Source organism: Chiroxiphia lanceolata, chromosome 5 (assembly GCF_009829145.1).
Source record: "Chiroxiphia lanceolata isolate bChiLan1 chromosome 5, bChiLan1.pri, whole genome shotgun sequence".
Lineage (NCBI taxonomy): Eukaryota > Metazoa > Chordata > Aves > Passeriformes > Pipridae > Chiroxiphia > Chiroxiphia lanceolata.
Window position 1 is genome coordinate 40619631 of NC_045641.1, and position 21212 is coordinate 40640842.

Below are 21212 nucleotides of genomic sequence, written 5' to 3' on the forward strand. Positions count from 1 at the left end.
GCTGCTAGCAAATTAATTCTTGGGATCAGATTAAAAGGAATCAAAAATAATTATTTTTTTCATTTAAAAAAAAAGATTATTTTAGCCATTAAGGGTCTCAGCACCAACTATTTCCCTCTATAATCCATTGCCATTGTGAGCCATGACTGCTAATTAAATATAACCTCTATTGCCCATGACAGGTTGTCCCTAGAAACTATTGCACTAATGCATTAGTTTTGGAGATATCTATATTTATAGCCCTGCACACATCTTATGGCTGCTTGCCCCTATAGTTAAAACACTTATGCTTGTAGGTTATGTTATAATTTATCATGTGACTCATAAGTTCCATTTCTCATCTGTTAGAACTTCTTGTTCCCAGATGAGAAATAGAAAAGAATTTGGGACTGAAGTTTCATTTAGAAGTTTTTCTGGGCTGTGCATAGAGAAGCCTGTGTTTTTGTGACACTCACCGTATTCTGACTGTTTTTACCTTCCTCTTTCCTCTGGTTCTGAGGAAAAGCAGTGGACCTGCTCTTCTACCTTGTGATTGAATCTTCTTGACTCAGATTTTCTGTTGAATGCATTAAATGTATGTAGAAAGCCAAAGGCAGTTAATATGACAACTGAGAAGTCATTTGTCATTACATTTTCCCTGTCTGCCTGCATTGCTGGGAGTAGTGTGGAAGAAGGAGGAAAACGGTATATCAGAAAGCACTATTGATATAAAACCAGCACAAAGATGGAAAGCAAAGCAGCCAGATGTGTCTTTGCTTTTAGCACAATCTTATTTTATTAGTCTTGATGTCAATGGCCCATGGTGACTAACAAAAGTGGCAAAGAAACTCAGGATGTTGAAACCTGCAGACAGAGGTACATTGATCACCATGCTGCTGCTGCACAAAATCAATTGTTAGTAACTTAGATTTTACCAGTTGATCTGAAAACACTTCCAGGGGCAATAACTGTCAAGACTGCATTTTGTAGAGGAGGAGGCTAAAGCACAGAGTTTAAATGTCTTGCTAGAAGGTCAGTGGTAAATATTGATCTCTTGAGTCCTATCAATTGTCTGTTTATTATACCACTGATATTGTCATGTTCTCTTCTAGAGTTCTCCAAAGGCTTACTACAGTGTAGGAAGCCATGACAAAGTTATTAACTATAAGCTTGGTAATAAAAAAACCCTTTTCAGGAGCGCAAGTCACACAGTTCTTTTCATAACCACTTTCAACAATGCTAAGGGACCCTGGGGCTAAAAAATCTTTTTGTGTTCCCCTCATGTAATGCAGGAACTCCTTGAAAAGTCGTTCATCTGGGTTTGGATGGAAGGGAAGTATCAGAAATTCAAAAGTATGGTAGCTGCATGATATCCCCCTGTGGATGGTTATTGGCTTGCTAGCAACGTCATGAGACTAATTCAGCTTGTGAATTCTCCAGCTCTTGATTAATTTTTTGTGGCCATATAAACCAATCCTGCAGTGGGAAGCACGCCCACTGTCAGCTTTCCTCCAAGACTAGAAATTGGCACTCTGTTCTGAGAGAGTTCAAGAAGTGTTTGGACAATACTCCTCAGGCACATGGTGTGACTCATGGGGATGGTGCTGTGCAGATCCAGGAGTTGGACTCGATGACCCTGTGGGTCTATTCCAACTTGGCATATTCTGTGGTTCTGTGAAAGTGTCTTTTCAGGGAGGTAGTAACTTTTCTCAGGGTACCATGAATGGTACACTGTACAAGTGCTTAGGATTCAGGCTGTAAATTACACAAATCTCTGACGATCTCCAGCACATGAGGTGGTGGATAGGATGCTCCATATTATGCTTTTCTGTGGCTAAGCTTTGGCATCTCTGGGATACCTTTGCCCATAGAGCAACATGAGAATTTCCAGATCTACTTAAAATGGAAGGTGAAGGATTATACAACACATAAGTAATTACTTAAATTGATTTCCTTTATGTTCATTAATGTAAGTTATTTTTGTTGGATCAGTATAATGATGATGTGGAGTAAATGTCTTTGCAGCCTCTAGATGTATAATACATAAACCTTTAAAGGTGAAAAGTAGCATACTATATCGTGTATCAGGCTCAGGTAATAGCCAAAACTTCCATTTTTATTTCCAGCTTTTCATGGCATTGTTTTCTGAGATGCACAGTGCCAGCAAGGGAGGAAGAAGTATTCTTCCCAGGGCAAGGGACAGGGTAGTCTCAATCTCAGTGTGTTTTACGAAAGGATTAGAAATAAGACAGAGATCCTTTGGAAATAAGAAGAGCAGCAATGACATCAACAGATGGTGGATGAGAATATTGTATAGGTAATTTCATTCTGTTCATTTGCAAAATTGTGAGTCAAGAGGAACAGGAGAAACTGAAGCGAATTTAAGAAGAGGTGAAGGTACATCATGGATGGTGAAGCTTTTTGTTTAGCAGTCAGTGGAGGTAACTTTACATTTCAAAGACAGAAGGATGAGAGGCCTGATTAATAGAGTAGGAAGCAAAAAAATATTTTTGGAGCCTTCAATAATATGGGATCAGAAGTATTTGCTGTGATAGCATATTAATGTACTTTAGAAGCCAATTGCAGGATACTTTGTGGCACTACCGAGATCAGAGAAGACTTTAGGAAATCCTACAGAGCAGAAATAGAAAAATCTTCAAGAAATTTTAAAATCCTTATAGGTGAGTGAGACAAGGAATTAAAAAGGAAATATAAACCACTACTCTAAATATGTTGATTTTAGTTTTGTGGCAATTTGACACTCTGATTTTGCATATTTTGAGCAAAAAAAAGTTATTGACTCTGTGAAAACACAATTAGATGAAATGTTGTGAAGATTAATTGTAAAGTTAGCACTGGGAGGAGCAATAAATATATTTACCAAAAAGAAACAAGTAACTAAGTGAAATCTGTGTTTTTCCAAATAGAAACAATTGAAGCAAATTATGGGATTATGCATCTAATTCAAACATGAATATGGCAAGACTGAATTTCATTGGTGCAGTTGTCCATTGTCACTATGACAAAACAGCTGAATTTTCTGAAAACCAAAATGTAAAATAGAAGAGCCTGCTAATACATGGAGCTGTTACATATAAAGATTCAGGTTAGGGACAACCATCTCAGTTTTAGAGTGCTTAGCTACAGTGTGGTTCATTTAGAAAGACATTAGGTGTACAATTAAGAATAGAAGTATCCTATTAAAAATGAGGTACATCATGGGAGGACTGTCATCACAGGTTTGGACAATATGTTTTAGCTATGTTTAGGCTTACATTACTATGCAGGCACTTGTTTTATATTTTTCCTGTTTTTACAGTGCTATCCTCTTGAAGCTTATTAAACCTTTTTCTGCAGTAAGGGCACTCAGGCATGAATAATCTAAGGGCTAACAGAACACTATTATAAATACACAAGTGTCCATTACAAGAAGTAGTAAATTTAAAGATGATTAAAAAGCAACAGCAAAACACAAACACCTCTCAAGCACATACAGTTATAAGCAATATGTGTTCTTTTTTTGTGAAGGATTAATCACAACATGAGTCTTGGAATTGAGTGAAATAAATAACTAAGCTTGATTAATGAGCTACCATGAATCATCTCTAGATCACAAGTTCAAAAATAAAAAAGAGGATTTATTTGTTATTGCTTTCTGCCTTATTTAATCATGAGACCCATACAAAACAGGTGTAAATATGCTGTACTGTGTTTAAATAAGGACAAATTCTAACATGACTGTGTTGTACACCTTTTTACAAGGCTGTTGAGAGTTCCAGTTCAACAACATATCGAAACATAATGTTTAAAAAGTCCTCAAGTTTAACTGACTGAAGTGCAACTACCTAAGGGCTATATCAGTATAAGAAATATTTAAAAGTTTGAGGTCTAAATCAATTTTTAGGCAGATGAGGTAATTAACTCTAAGCCTGCAATCTGAACTTCCTCTATTTAAAGGCTGGAGGAACACTGCAGGTGGCGTAATTTGCAAAGCCGAGGTGCAAATGTAAATGTCTGACAGCCTAGTTTAGCACCACAAAAGAATGAGGCCATGAGTAATGTGGACTTGAATGTACAACTGAATGTATTTGGGACATACAGTTTTGCTGCTGGCTCACCAGTAAGGGTTTTTCTGCTTCACACAATGATTCTTGGGCCCAAACTCATGTCTATTTGTCTTATTTAGGTTCTTCCAGAATCCTATGACATGCTAATTTGCAAGATGAGCTATAGAAAAAGCTATTTTCAGAGATTATTACTGATATTATTTGGGGGCAAAATGAGTGACAGCTACTATTTCTTCCCTATGCTGCTTTGAAATTTCATCCATTCTTCACCAGTTGGAGCCACTCAAAGTGGGATCATTCAAGAAATTCACAGAATTATTTGTTGTATGGCTTTGGATGATTTTGCATGGTTAAAAATATAGCAGACAGTAATAAAAGACAGTTGCAATGAAATATGCTATTAAAATTGCGCTTAGTCAATTTAGGTGTTAATTTCTCATTCATTTGCAAATAATTCCACAGATGAAATAAACCAGCACATTGCCACGGTGTTTGAACATTAACTTTTCTTGTCATACACTGAATATACTTATGTAGTGGACTAAAGATCATGAAATATGTCACAAGGACAAAATCCAGCAACTGTTGGGAATGGGATTGCAAGAATGAACTTCGGGAGATAAACAGAAATGGAGCAGAGTAAGTCAACATCAGTTACACAAAAAGAGGCCCTTCAGTATATGCTAAGAGGATGAACCATAATTTGCTATGAGCCAGGCTCCTAGGCAAGTTGCTGTTCTGGCAATACAAGTGACAGCTTCTTCCAATGAGATGTGACAAATAACGAGATAAATACTAAAGCTGTGCCAACTAACTCTGTGCTCCTAAGAGTCTTAGGAGCCTTTAGCCCAGCAATAAGGCAAATTCTCCACTCTCTGTGCACCCAGAGGTCTCATGTGAAATGCAGAGCTTTGAATGTGAAAGCAGCTCAGTACTAGATTTTAGGTATTGTTTTGAAAATCTCAAGTATATGTATTTTTCTTTTTCTTTTCATCGTGACCTAAATTCAAGTCACATGTCCCATCGCCCTCCTCATCCCTCCAAGACAGATGACAGATCTAGTTGAGCCTGGATATTCTGCAAAAAATCAGCTTTCCTGGTTTATCTTAGTCACCAAAAGTTGAACATAGGACTTACAGTCATTTTAATTTTTAAGCATAGAGTTTCTTCAGTAGTGGAGGAATTAACTTCTTCATACTTCTTGGGCTGTATTGTCAATTTCAGAAGTGTTGCTGATAAGAAATATTTATATAACAGGTAATTTAAAGATTATTTTTATAACAATACTGACATTAACAGCAACACTTAGATTGAGGGCTAATGGAATCTTTCGCAGTTCTGTGAAAAAGACAACTTTCTGAGGAAAAAAAAGTTGCAAAATCCATGTTTATTTTTGTTATCAGGTTCAAAAGGACATCAATAAGAATATCAGTGCCTGAAGTCCTTTTGTCCCCTTCAAAGAATATGGATTGAATGTTGAAAGTTTTGTAATAACAGTCCTTTTGCCTGTGACAGTTTTGGAAAACACTGATAGAGGCATGTGAAAGAAATGGGAGTAGTTTGTATAAAACAGTACATTTTACTCTTGTAGAAGCAAATAAGCAATAATCGTCTTCTGGGAAGCTGGGCAGCTCAGAGACATGGATTACATAAAAATCAAAGTTCAATGACAGTCTTTATAAAATTACATCAAGTTTTAAGTTAAATACACAACAGCAAAAAATGCAAAGCAGAAGCTAAAATTCTACTTATCCCCCATGGAATTTACTATGGATCCTTTCCCTCACACATGCCTAAATACTGAAGAACTTAAAATAAATTTTGCTTTTGCATGAAAATATTTTGCTTTCATGGACTTGATTTGTTAAGTGACATAATGCAGGGTTGGTTTTTTTTAGCTTGTTTGTTTGGTTATGGTTTTGTTTTTAAATTAAGAAATCCCCATTCTCTGTCTGTTTTGTTCTCACATTTTCAAAGCCCAAGATGCTTTCAGAAACAGAACTTAGATCTGGAAAAATACAGATGAAATACAGGCTGTCCTGAACTGTAAGACCTCCTCAGGGAGGAACCAAATGATAAATCAGTAATAATTGAAACTAGAGTGACATTTTCATCCCAGAGGATCTCTAACTCATTTTCACCTGGATTGAGTTGGACTTTGATTTCAGCACTTTCCAGAAGTCTTTTAAAAGTGGCTTCTGCCTGCAGAGACAGATATTTTAGCATTTTTACAAGTTCTCATCATTAGTCTCCCAGCACACTGCACACTCATTCCCAGAAGACAAAAATAAACAGAAGGTCATGATTCCCAGCACCTTAGTAGGCAGAGGGGTAATCCACCATGGGCGTATTTTTTTCAAGCAATAATTTAATTATTTAGAATTCTGTACAAGAGTTTTAGTAGACTTCAAATAAAGCTGTGATATGTTTAATATTCTAAGACTGGATATAACTGGAATAATAATTGTATTTACTTATGCACCTTAGTAAGTGGCAGTTTACTTATACTGTTTCCACCACCTGTCAGGAAAACAGAAAAGTTATTTTGACTTGAACTTAACTCTGCACACTACTGCATATTTTAGAAAACTGTGACTGCCTTGTCTTGTGCACTAGGGCAGTCAGAGCATTTAGTACACAGGAGATGATATTTATACTACTTTTCTGCTAATCTGTTTTCAACACACATGTATCTTCAAACATGCATGGTTTACACTAAAGGATACAGTTGTGGGGGGAAAAACCTTTTTAAAATAAATAAAGGCTTCAGATAAGGTTTTTTTTTTGCAATTGCATCATGTTTCACAGTTTGTTCTTTGCTAGATCTATGCCTAGAATATACATGTTTTTCAAGAATGTCTACAGCTACAAGGGTAATTGCTACACACATCTCTTGACATTACTTCAGAATTTGTTGTTGAGTGTGAATTTCAGGAGCATCACGTTTTGCAGAAAAGAAAAAAAAAATCCTTGGAGGGAAATTCATCAGTTCAGGAATCTGCTATACTGGCATTTGTAAGCAAAGCTTCAGTTAATAGCTTGCAGTCGGGAGAGTTAGCAATCCCTTCTTTGCCCTCTTAGCTATCAGTATGAGCTGTGATGAGTTTAGTTAACGAAGTATGTTCCACAGATACTCATTAGAAACATTCATTCAGGAAACAGTAGGATGTTAGCTAAAATAAGAATTTAAGGTACTTCTTGTTCTGATTAAGCTCATTTGTACCCCCTACACCTCTAATGTATGATTTCTAGTAGGACTATATTCAAAATGAATACCAGAGCGTTCACTGCTGCAGTGTGAATTCCTTTGCCAAATGCTTATCCCTTCACATTAAACATGCTATGGACAGAGTGGAAAAATGGTTAGCATTGCTCTTCAGCACCACAAGAAATAGGCATCACCAGACACAACCCATTAGGTGTTTAAATCTCATGATAGTTCAGTGTTAATGCCTATAACTAGTGTGTTACAGAATACACATAATTAAATATTTTAGCTTGCTTGGCCTCCACAGTTTTCTTCCCGTTAGGGAAAAGGACAGTGTTGTTCAGCTCGGAAACAGATTGCTATCACCCCCAGAGGCTGATTCTATGCAACTGTTATGGGTCCCTTCTTAACTAGACGGGCAGCAAAGTGTTGTTGATCCAAAGAAGGTAGCTTGTGAGGCAATTAGTAGGAAGGCTTACTCCTCGGGAATGGACATAATTTTATCTCTAACAATTTGATTTGGGGGAGTGGGCTTCACAAATTGGGCTGAGGCAACTGATACCTCTTATTAAGTCTGGCAGCTGCATGCCTCAGGTAGACAGTCATTGCATTGCATTCAGCCACATACTTGGATTGTGAACACCAGTCTAAGGCTGTATGTGATCACTTCTGAGCAGGCACACACTAAAAATTAATTGTGATTCCATAACAATTTTCAGTTAGATTTGCTCTTTTAAGTCAAAATTAGCCTAGCCATCATAAAGGTAGAAAATAAAAACACAGTTCTAGGACTATTTTTTAAATGCTGAGATCACCTATGTGTGACCTGACTGGGAATTTGGGTTCTTCAGGGATGTTTGTACAGTGCATTCAATACTACTGAGCATCTGGCAGTGACATCTGATTTCAGGGTCATCATGGTGTCACAGTGTTCACAGTCTCTGCAAGCTTCTCTTTATTTTTCTTTATTTATTTTAAACTTTGACTGGCAGACTCTTTTGACAGCAAAAGCAGTGTTATTAAAAGTAATCATAAAATTATTACATTTGAGAACAAGTTTGGGTTTTACTGTTTTTTCTCTTTCTTTTTTTTTTCTTTTTTTAAGAAAAGTATTTTTTGTTTCTTGCTTTGTTGGCATGCTGTAGCCTTTAGCTTGCAGTGGGGAACTTTTCATATTATGTCCACTTAGTCCTTCAGATATTTTAGGTTTTGAGGGTGTTAACTTCTTTTTTAGAAGTAAGTATCTGATTCTTAACTTGAACATTTTTGGAAATTCCATTATGCTACTCAGGGCTGCATGTATTGAGACACTGCCAGGGAGAGAGTGAAATGAACAGCAGTGCAGTACAAGACAGGTAGTTCATACAGCACCGGCAATGCAAGGGTTGTGAGCAATTAGCTCACAACACTTTGTGAGCTAATTATATAGTTCTTGGAAACAGAAGCAGTAACCAGCCTTTATACTGAGAGACTACTAAGGATTTTGAAGATGACCTAAAACTTGTGATAGGCCAAATCTGCCACACCTCAGGTATTTTGCGCCAGGATATAAACTGATTACATGTAATAAACCTGCTGTAGTGGGGAAACAGCCTAGTTCTTCTCATCCCCTTATTCCTTTACCTGTAATGTGATACATTGTTATGTTCCTATTGCACTAATTCAACAACAAACAGGAAACAGATGCCTAAGTTAATCATGAATATAAACCACATCAGAGAGTTCCTCTTGCTATATGACATTTTTATAATGTGATTGCAGGTAGAATTTCCTGAGAGACCCATAATTGATAGACCTATTAAAGCACTAAAATAATTTCATAAGGGACAAAATAACATTTGAAGATGGTATATGTCTTAGCTGACTTGTGCTTTGTAAGATTCTGAAACATTACCACCAAAACTCAGGAAGGGTTTTTGAACATACGCCAAAATGAGCAAAACAGAAGATCCACTACAGGTGATAGAGGTCTTTTAGAAAACAGAATAAACTCTCCTCCTCCTCCCCCCCCCCCCCCCCTCCTTGGCACAAACAGTATGCCTCATTTTATCACGATGAAGTTTCTCAAAGCAAGAATGTCTTTCAAAATAAATACTTGAGGCGTACTCTGGCTACGTGTCACGCACACCTGTAAGTCACAAATACTCTCAGGTGTCGTCGATCTGTCTTTTTTCGGCTTCTGTCCCGCCCTCGGTCGCAGCTAAGCGCTGTTTGGGTCCGGACGTCCCGACATGGCGCCCGCCCGCCCCAGCCCGTCCGCGGCTCCTGCTGAGCCGGCACTGCCGCCCCGCTCCACTCGCATCCCAGGGGCAGCGCCGGGGCGTGGGCGGGGCAGAGCGGTGCGGTGCGGCCCGGCCCGGCCCGCCGCGGGGGCAGTCCCGCCCTGCCCCGCCAGCCCCGGAGAGCCGCCGTCGCTCCGTCCTGTGCCGTCCGCGGGGATTTTGGAGCCTTAGCGAAGCCAGTACGGCCCCTCTTCCTTGAAGGCCGCGTGAAATGGGTTTCCTGGGCAGGCTGGCGGTGCTGCCAAAACTTGTGGCGGCGGGCCGGGCCGGCGGTGCCTGGCGGCGGCGGGACCGGCCCTCCGCGGGGGGTCCCGCTCCGGGGCCGCGCCGCCGCTGCCCTCCGCCCGCCACCCGGCGGCCGCGCCGCCTCCTCAAGGGCCCTGGGCGACTACGAGGAAGTTTTCCGGTCTTCCCTGGCGGAGCCCGAGAAAGTCTGGGGAGCAGCCGCTGAACAGATCCAGTGGTACAAGCCCTGGGTCCGGACTCTGGAGAGAGGCAGCGCGGGGAGCGCCTCCTGGTGAGTACCCGAGTGTTCCTGGGGCGGTGCGGAGCCTGGGGCCGGGGCGGCGAAGCTCGGCTGTAACGGGGAGGGAGGGAAGGCTGCCTGCCGAGGGTCTGTGGGTGTGCTGAGCTGGGGGTTCTGTGGTAACGGCAGCACTACCCCAGCACCTTCTGGGATGGGCGGTGTGTCATCGCTGATGGGGGAGACGGCTGCAGAGTTTGAAGGAGTTTAATGATTACACTTGGTCAAGCTTAATGATTAAAAGCCGCATGAATGGATATGTTGGGGTGAGGGGTGCGTGCACTGTGGCAGGCGTGACACGTGTGTGTGGGTCCATGTGTGGCTGAATGATTTGGAGGAGTGTGCCTGATGCTCCCCCATCCAACCCTTTTTGGGCCTGGACTAGGACCAGGCTTCTGTGAGCATGAGAAACCCAGCATCAGGTGGCAGGGGAGGCAGGTGTATGAAAATGCAGGCACTATGGCTTTTAATCTTAGATACTATCTAAGTCATATGCCATAATTTAGATGTTGTGGTTAAGGTAATGTTTGTCAAAAGCATGGGTATTGCAATATATATCTCCATGCAGTGAATGGCGAACTGTCCTAAGCAGAATACAATATCCATCTTGTAAATTACTGGATATGATTTTCAATACTTTCTCAAAAGTAATTTATTGTTAAAATTTTGTGTTCACCACCATTGCTTCTTTTTCAGCACGCTTACATCATGGTCTTTGATCTTTTCTCAAAAAAATGCTGATATTCGATATAAAAGGCAATGTAGGGTGAGGATCATCTTTAGTACACTGGTGTTCTTGCCCTTTTTATATTTTTCTGATTTGTTTTTAATTAAAAATACTAATAATTCTAAAAATCTAATTAAAAATATTAATTTCAAATGTGTGCAAATTAAAAGATACAGAATCAGTAGAATGGAGCTTGGTTTCTTATAGGTGTCTGTCCGACGTCATTGGTTGGCACCTCAAGTAGTGAAAATCGTTTATATGTCTTAAGCTGAATTTTAGGCAACACCGAGCCAAAATGGGCTGTGTAACAGTCAGAAGTCCTAAAATGAATAGATAGGGTTCACTGACTTTGGTTTCTAGGTCATGGCACTATTCAGAAAGTGCAGGTCAGATTGCCTGCATATTAGGGTCTAGAGAAGGGTCTAGAGAACAAGTCGTGTAACGAGTGGCTGGAGTTGTTTAGTCTGGAGAAAAGGAGGCCTAGGGAGACCTTAACCGCTCTCTAAAACTGCCTTAAAGGAGGTCGTAGCCAGGTGGGTCGGGGTCTTCTCCCAAGTAACAAGTGATAGGACAAGAGGGAGTAGCCTCAAGTTGTACCAGGGGAGATTAAGATACTAGAATTAGAAATACTGGATATTAGGAATATTGGCTATTATGAAAAATTTCTTCGCTGAAGAAGTTGTCCAGCATTGGAACAGGTTGCGACAGGAAGTGAAGGAATTGCCAAATCTGGAGGTATTTAAAAGATATGTAGACGTGGCACTTAGGGATATGGTATGGTGGTAGACTTGGCAGTGTCTACCATTTGGTTGGACTCAATGATCTTAAAGGTCTTTTCCAACCTAAATGATTCTATGAATCACTGATTAAAGACCAGTAAAGCTCACTGATTCCAGCATTCCTGAATAGAGTAACAAAATCAATAGAATGATTACTCTTGAAGAACTAAGGAATGAGAATATAATACATGCAAATGAGCATGGTTTTGCTATCAAATTCTGTCAAACAATTGTGGTTTCATTTGCTGACCACAATAAGCTTGCTTGCTGAAAATAACATGCTTAGGTCTTTTTTTCAAGCATTGTGACTTCTCAGATGGAAGTTACTTGGCCTTATGAGAGGGGAAAAATGGATGTTTCATGGTCTGAATTCAAACTTATCTTCCAAGGTCTTTTCTATCCTCACTTTTTAACTTGTATCTTTCTCCCTCTGTGGATGCAAATTGCCATAGACTGAAATTATCTTGTTAATGTGGGCAAATACCTGAAGGGAGGGTGCATGGAAGATGGAGCCAGACTCTTTTCAGTGGTGCCCAGTGACCAGACCAGAGGCAATGGGCACAGACTGAAGCACACGTTATTCCCTCTTTTTTTAATGTGAGGGTGACTGAGCAGTGGCACAGAGTTGATTGTGGGATCTTCCTCCTTGGAGATATTAAAATACCATCTGGACATGGTCTTTCCTGTTCTACTGACTCCAGGTGGACCTTGTAGAAGCCTAGAAGATAAAGGGGCCAATGTGTATGTCTCAAACACCAGTAGCCAGATAGCTGTGGAGCCATAAAAGGGTTATTGGTAATAACGAACTGTGAGAAAGAACAGGATGTGGTTGGAGAAGGGGGCCATACAGAGGTAGAGCAGCACTTTTCTGGGACAGATGTCCTTGTTCTAATTCCTGGAGCTAAGCAAAACACAGTACAGGTCAAGAAGTGAGCATGGACTATGAGGGGGGGATCAAGGCCACCAAAGATCCCCAAAACCCTCTAACCCACTTCAGAAAGGTTGAGAAGGACTGTGCATGGTAACTAATTCTCAAATAAAGCAAGAAACTTATCTATAAAAATGTATCCCCACAAAGCCTGGATGCACGTGCACCAGAGGACCCTTGACGACCCATCATCTGGGTTGACACTGGAGACAGGCCTCTTTTCTCTCTTTCTTCTTTTCTTTGTCTCTCCCCCTCTTTAATTCATCTGTGTCTTTCTCTTTTACCTTTTGCCCTGTCCCTTTATCCAAAATCCACTGTGATGTGCTTATACTAGGAGATAGGGACAAACTTATACCAATTTCTATACGAAGTGTGTAATTTACTGATAAAACTCCATAAGCTTTTGCAGACCCTCTGACTTTTGTCTTTCTTTTTGACCACAAGCATCTATGAATCTTAGATGCTACCTTCTCCTAAGGGTGGAATGCCACATACCTGCCTCACTAGGTGCCCTCCAGAGGTCCTTTCCAACCTCAGCCAGTCTGTGATTCTGTAGCATTATACAAAGATGCAGGTCGTAATTGTTTGCATGTCAGGTATCTGTTGCTCTATGGGTAATAAAATTTAGACAATTCAAATTTATGCAAAACTCTGTGAAGGTCTTAATGTGCAACATGCAGTTTTATTTCTGTTTGTAAGTTCACCTGAAGTGCCAACAGGCTGTATGTGATACTAGTGTTGTACTTTAATGCCTCTGAAGTCCCAGATTGTTATCAGGATTCAGTGTGCTCAGCAGGACGACAGACAGGTAAGTTCTTCGAGTATAAGAGAGAGAGAACATAAAAGAAGGTCTTTTGGGGGACAGGCTGAAGTGAAAACAGAGAATGGAGCTCAACTGAGAAAGAGGCCAGGCTTCCAAGCTAAAACGTAGCTTGCTGTTTTAACAGGGTAAAGATGAGTGCTGGTTCAGAGGTTTACCTTGGAAGCTGTTTATGGAGACCTCAAAAATAGTATTAAGAAGTCCATGTATGTGCTTCTTGAGTTAGAATTTGTCTCCTGTTTTGGAGATGTATGTGGTCAATTAGGAAATATAATTTTTTTCAATATCTTTGTTTTTGGTTGCCAAACCTGAGACTTAGAGAAACAGATGCTTTTCATATATTTTCCAATGTCATTTACTTCTGTTGAAGAAGTTGAAGGAGGCAGTTACTGTATTTAAAATGTAGCTGTAAGGCAAGTCTTCCTCTCTAAATAGTCTCTAAGTACTCTAAGTGTGAAAGCAGTGTGCCCTTGTGTTTCTCCTTCAGTCTCTGCCATTGGAAATAGTAGTACTACGTTAATGGGATGCAAAATGATTTCCAAAAGGTACTGAGCAGTGTCACTATCCCTTGACTGTCTTTTTAAGCAGTAATTCCAGGTACCATTCACTGTTCTAAGCTGCACCAGTGGCTGATACAGGACAAAACGACATCTGGTTTAGCTTACATCAAAAATGATAAGAGCTAAGAAGCATGATTCGTCAAGAAAAGGATGAAGGAATTGAAATAGTTTGGTTTAAAAACCAAAAGGGAGACCTAAGTTTTAAAACACACAGAATTTTGCAAAAAAGTTGAAGGAAAAACTTCCTCGAGTTGTCTTTGAAGAGGTCAAAACTGGAAGTCTTAAATTGCAACATGGGAAACATGGTCTTTAGATGTTAGAAAGAAAAATCTTTTTAATGCTTAAGTTAGTGAAACACTTGAACAGATTATTTTGGCGTCTTGTGGAGTGCCAGTTGAAAGGCCTAAAGCAAGTATTTCTTTAGGACTGTGGAAACAGTTTTTCCTAACGTGTGCAGGCAGAGGGCAATTTTGCAACGTATGTTTATTTCTGTGATGCTAAGACATAAGTGTAATATATCATCCCTTTTGAACTTTAGGAAGATTCCCAGATTGCTATTCAAATGTTGCTTTACATTTTAAAAAATGTGACAGGGTCAATTAATATGATAACTCCGATTATTTAATATTGTCATGGTTTTGTCTCATTTCATCTAGAAAAATAAAAAAAAAAATCCCTTTGATTCCTGGGAGCCCAGCTTAGAGAAGTATATATATCCTGTAAAAGAATTTTAGCAATCTGCTTTTTTAAAAAGATTTTTTTAAAAATATATTAATGTATTTAATAATAATTTTAATGCTTTTTCTTTTGCATATATGCCATCTTTATTCAGAACCTTTTCTTTCTTTCTCTTTTTAAATTTTTTATTAGCTTTACTTCTCAGCCATTGCATGGAGAGTAAAAATTATCTCTGAATACAGCTGCTATGATTCTTAAGATAGCAGATGGTGTTGAAAATTAAAAGATAACTTTTTAATATTTGAGTGAAATTAATTAAGTCATAATTATGTGTTGCCTTCTTCAATACTGTACTTATTTCATTAATAGCAAGTAGGCTTTTGTCGCATCCAAAAAATACCAAATGCAGTAAAAAAATATTTCCAAGCCATAGATGGTAGATGTTAAGCCGTGTGTAATGGGAGTCCCGCTATGGAAGACCTAAGTAACTGACTTGCCAAGACTAAAACATGAAGATCAGTGTTTTTGTGTCCTCTTCTGCTCCAACTCCTTAAAGATTCATATAAAGTAGTAATTTAAGGTATGATTTAAGGGTCAAGTGCAAGTACTTGAGGTTTCTGTTTGTGAAACAACAGAAACGCTGCCAAATCTCAGGGCTGGGGCGAGATGGGAGGTGCTGAGCCACAGTCACAAAGAGGCAGTATGGTGTGACTGCTGTAGGCAGCTCTAAAGAGGCTCAAGAGTGTCCTAATGTGGGTAACCAGACTCAAATTGTTAAGAAGATGCCTTATTAGGTCTAAGTTAGACATAATGTGGCTGCTGCTTTCATGGATGTATGGGGGAAAAACCAAACAACAAAAGGATAGGTAGATATTGTCAGAATATTGGTTTAAAGTGTTGCTGTGAAGCACGCTGTTTTCATGTTATAGCCAATTTTGGACATTATAGCCAAAGTTCTGTGATTTTTGACTAGGACAACCCTGTCATTTTTTCCACCATAGCTCCAGTGGATGGTAGACAAGCATTTCAGACTGCTTGTGAACTGAATGTAGTTTCTTTAATCTGTTAGAGTTGTTACTGTGTACTCTTTTTATTTGTTTTACTCCTCCTCTGCTCCACTTGTTTTATGTTATTAAATTGTCAGCCTTAGGAACACAGTGTACAATAAGGTTCCTCACACTTGGATTCAGTTGTTACGCTGCATTGAGATAATTATCTGGTTAGCAATAGATTAGCATTTTACAGTCGTGCTTATTATGTCAAGATTTACTGGCAGTTGTTACAAACATCCTGCAGATCCACTTCTGGTCTTTCTGCAGTCTATTGGAATATTTCCTTTCTATTCTAGACCTCTGTTTTAAATAGGAGCATCTCATTGACATCCTTATAACAATGGTCCTGGTTTTATGCTGCTGTTTCTTTTCAACTAAAGCTTATTCAAGCAAACCAAAGTTCCTCACAGGTGTTCATCTGTGTGAGGCTGACTAGAAGAGAAGTTTGCAGAAGCAAAGGGCAGCTCTTTAAAGCCAAGCAGCTTTTGTCAGCCAGAAAGAGGTATTTGAGGATGTCCTTGGGTGACAGTAAGGAAGCCCAGTTCTTGCAATTGTGGTAGGTGCATCTCTGCTTTTCTGATCCCGTCAGAACCTCTGTCCTTCGGAACAGGGTAGCAAAGTTCTCATCACACTTTCCAGATAGTCTTGTTCTTGATTCATCTTGCAGTCACATCTCTTTCACATACTTCTTTTAAGTGGTTGCTAAAAATTCGTGTGGCGACGTTGATGTTGCTGTATATCTTTAGAAGAATCAAAGCTCTGGTGCCTGCTCCTGGTTTGACCATTCTTAAATGATTATGCATAGTAGCCCAGGTATTGTGCTCTCTTGTTCCCTTGTTCATATCATCCTACCATGATTTGATATTGTCTCAATTTAAGGAGACTGAAGTGTTTTGCTAAGGAGGATGAGTTATGAGGTAGACCAAACTCCTCTCTCTCAGCAATTGTAAATCCGAAATTAAGAGGCTCCAATCGAGGAACTACGGAAAAAGGAAGAAATAACAACCCTTTATTAAAGGATATATATATATTGGCAAGAACAGCAAAAGAACACAAAAACAACTACACAATGATCCTGTACCCAAAAGTCCCCTTCAAAAAGGAAACAGTTTGATACTTCTCTGTCCTCTAGCGCGATTCCAATCACAGTTGGCAGGAGCGCTGTTGGATCACTGGAGGTGCAGAGCCTGCAGCTGCTCGGTGTTGGTCGGCAGGAGGTGCTGTTGGGCTCTGGTCGCCATGTGAGGCCCCGGATCGCAGGAGAAGCTGAGGTGGAGATGGTCCCCCCCCCCCACCACCGAGGAGGGGAAAGGGGAAAGAAAAGCAGTTTCTTTCCCACGAAACTCACGCTGTCTGCGGCTGGCTGCGGTCGGGACTCCCCCCTTTCCTCGATGAGCACAAACTCTCCGATGAAAACCGAGCAGGTCTAGCTGGTGACAGAGCAGACTGCAGGCAAGCTGAGGCCAGAGAACAGACAGATGACCAGGCTGAGAGCAAAAACAGCCTCAGAGCTTTTTTCAACACACACTGTGCCCCCCTTAAGGCAAAAAGAGAAGTGCCTCTTTCCAAAGAGAGGAGAAAAACTCTTCCCCCCCACCACACACCCCCCAACCTTGGAGAAAGCTATCAGCCTGGAATGCAGGTCTGCCAGCATTCTTTTGTATAGTCAATTACCCCTTTTCCCTCCTAGTTCAGCATCTTCTTTTACAGCAGGACAGGGGAAAGGAAAATTTCTGCTTGGATTTTTGGAACAAGTAAACCTATGAGAGATATATTATCAATAATCAATGGATGACCTGAATTGTACACAACTTTTATGACAGTAGTACAGAGTTTCTCTATATTACATGAAAAAACTCCAGATCATTTATTGCTTGTGTGGTTTTCCTTTTACGGGAAGGGGTTTAAAATACAGAATGGTTTTGTGACTTCCATAGCCCCCCACTTTCTCCTTACTAATAGCATTGTAAAGGAGTTGCAGTAAGATTGCTGCATCCTGAACATCCTAACTGGTTTTGGTTTCATAATTGCCATTCTCTGACAATAAAGACCTCACATGGCATCTCTACATAAGGATATAAGAATAATATGTAAAATATCCTAATTTAGAGCAGTCCTTTACTAAACAGGAAAAATGAAGAAGGAAGTATTTATTTTTAACTAGTAGTGGGTTACTTTAGGCCATCTGTTACTTCCAGTTGCATTATAACAATACATTATCACCGGACAGTGTTCCCATACAACCTTTTGGAAACTCTCAACTATGTATTTTCTGTATGTTGCTATTTATGCTGCAGAGAGATACCTACAGATAGAAAAACAAACACTATGGACATCACCTAGTGAACTTTAATTTTTAGATTCTGTGTCACCTTTCAGTTAGTCGAGTCATCTTTGTATCTAGTGCAGTCTGTATTTTTGTATTTGAGGATTATGCTGCACTTGAATTTTCTTTTTCTATGTAAAATGACAATAAAAATGAAATCTGAATTTGTAGAATGTTTTTCTTTAATTGGAAGATGAGAATTTTCTGTAAATGTCTGGCTATTGAAGAGGCTATGACTCACATTGCTTTACAGAGAATTTAGAGTCAATTATGTAAAACACAGTGTTGTCAAATGCATTAAAATTATATGATCTTATAACTGTTGGGGTCGGTTTCATTTAGCTACAGATGCTTGTATGCTTAACTGTTATTGCCAAGAGATGAATAAGACTATTTTGAGTCCTGAACCTGTTTTCCTTAAAAAGGATATGTGTGTGTGCCAATGCAAAGTAGCATAATAATGTTTTCATAATGTTGGATTATTTTATGTGAATTTATGCTTTTTCTGTGATACCATAGATATAAAAATCAGAGTGATTGATGCAAAGTACGTTAAACCAAGACCAAGTTTAGCAGATTCTTAGTTAAGTCAATTAAGGTACAGTACTTTAAGTTCTGTGTTTTCACTAATAGTCTTATTTGGCTTTTTGAGTAAATCTTGAGGTTATAGAATAAAAAATTACTTCCTGAAGTGAGTGTAATGTTTTAAGAGCTATATTTTAATTGATGCTCTCATTCCTTAAAAGGAAAGCATAAAATTAAAAAAAAAATTAGTTGTCTTAATTTGGAAGGCTGGCTGTTACATACTTCCAACTTCTTTTTTAGGTTTGTAGGTGGAGAGCTGAATATCTGTTACAATGCTGTAGATCGTCATGTTGAGAATGGACGAGGAGACCAAGTTGCCATTATTTATGACAGTCCTGTAACAAATACCAAAGAGAAAATAACATATAAGGAACTTTTTGAGCAGGTATGTTTCCTAATAACCTTGTTATGGAAAAGGGGCAGTAAATATTGCACAGCAGGTAGGTACCAGAGAGGTAAAAATGGTCTACCTCGCTGGTTTATTCCTTTTGCTGTGCTCAGTATTGATTTATAAGCTTTACTACCTATACCAAATTATACTGCATCCAAGAGGTTTTGATCTTCCTCTATTTCCTCTTTTTCTTCTACAGTTTATAGTTTTTTTTTCCCCCTGATTGGTTAAATTTTCAACTTGTCTCTCTTTGATTTAATTTTTTCCCCTGATAGTTCTTATTTGAAAGGTAAAGCAAAGGAGTAGTCAAGTTATTTGACAGTTGCTATGATGAACAAAAACACAGTTTTGCAGAAATCAAACGTGTACCTTGGCTATTGCTGCACATAAGTGAGTGTAACCACAAATGAAATTTGACGGGGAGAAACTCTGAAAAAAGCTGTGTCACCTGCCCTGTTGTAGACTGTCATGGCGGTGCTGATGGTTGCTGGTGGCCCGTCTGCCTGGAACGTCTGTGGATTTCAACTTCCCTGTTGGCTGAGGTAGCTCACCCCTGCTGAGGTCATGAATACCTCCTTCTACATCAGCCCATTCAGATTTACTGTGTGCCTGACCACAGGTTGTTGCCACCTTGGGTGTTGCAGTCTGCCCCATTCAAGGTTCTCCTCTCTCACAGCTGTCAGCTGGTGGTTTGCCCTCCTGCTGCTCCTCTGTTTTAGCTGACTTCTTCCTTCTGGTTACATGTAACAGTTGAACTTAACACTGAGTTCAAATAAATGTTCTAGTCAGACTCATATTCATCCTTAATGTGTTCCAATGTGCAAGAAGCATTACGGTGAACGGAACACACTCAGTTTACTTCAGATATACATATAGCATCTGAGTAATATGAACTTATGGGTTAAAATGTGAAATGAGTTTTATAATACAGTAATTCATGTTGTGAGGGTTTTATTCCACTGTTGTAAGAAAAAGGAAGTCATACAGCTACAAAAAAATTATAAACCTGTTACGCATTCTCCCTTTTAAAGAAAATGTAGAAAACATTTACCCTTTACTGTTTTCTTTTGATTACCAAGTCCAAAAAAATAACTTGGAAGGCGCCATGCAGTAAGCTGGAGCTTGGACAACTAGCTACAGTTTGTAAGAAATCAGAAGACTATAAAGGGTCCCAACTCCTTATCTAATTCTATTTATAGCTATATATAATAAGTATAATTTATAGATTCAATTTTTGTATAAGTTGCCTTAATAACTACAATATATACATAGTATATACCCAAATATATATGTATATATGAAATAATGTATACATACATATACATATAAAATACATACTTGCTTTTAATGAAGTAATACAACATTTTAATATAAATTATCTTAAGTGAACTCTGTAGAAATTTCCTCTGAAAAGAACTTGAAAAGTGGCCTTTGTTCTGCTTTTAAACTTGATATTGTATTAAGTCTCCTAAGTTTCTGTCTCTATATTCTCTATAAGTGTATTAAAAGTTTTAGGATATGGCAGATTTGCGCAGAATGAGAAAATTTTATGTGTTGACACACACATCCTTTCATCCACATTTCTGTTCACAGCAGCATTGCCAAACAATGTAAGAACTGGTTTAAGTTTTCTGGGGTTACGTAGCAGTACTCACTCAGAAGTTCATTATAATCTTGCTGGTAGCTGAGTCCTATCTAAATACTGTGTTTGAGTTCTCTACAGTTGTGTTTTTCTTAATCAAAAGTGATTATGGGTGAAAGGCAATATTTGAGATTAGTAGCTTGTCTGTCGAAGCTTTCTGGTCCACTCTTGTGGAATAAATTTAATTATGTTTACCTGATAACTGCTGGACACCACATAACAAAGGTAACAAAGAGATCTGCTGAAAATGGGAGGGATGTAGGCTGGTATATATTTTTTTGTTTTGTAGCTGCTAGGAGAGACTTTGAGAAAAGGCCTACCAAAACCACTGTATAGCCTGGGTATTGATGTTTGGCTCACAGCCCTCAGTCATTGCTTGTCACCATGTTCCCAGTCTGCTCAGTGTAACCTAAAAATACTGTATTTATCATTCTGAAATAGACTTCATGCTGAAATAGATCAGTATGAGTGCAGATCAGATATATGACTAAAGCTGATGAACCTCCTGATGAGAAAGGAAACCTTTACCTTTTTTCCTGAGTTCCTTCCCAATTTAAACCAGCCTGAAAGTGTGTATCTGTATTCAGGCCATTGTTTGGACTGTTCACATCCAATGAATGTTTAGTAGTCTGTCTGGCCAGTAAGCTGATAGTGTAATGAGAATG

General features: G+C 39.1%; 1 protein-coding gene across 1 annotated transcript in view; it reads left to right on the forward strand.

The window, feature by feature from the left end:
• Positions 1-799: 799 nt before the first annotated feature.
• Positions 800-21212, forward strand: part of ACSS3 (acyl-CoA synthetase short chain family member 3) — a 97276-nt gene continuing 76863 nt past the window's right edge. The window contains 3 exon segments of the mRNA XM_032688952.1: positions 800-894; positions 9562-10053; positions 18755-18899. Coding sequence (XP_032544843.1) covers positions 800-894; positions 9562-10053; positions 18755-18899 — 732 coding nt within the window.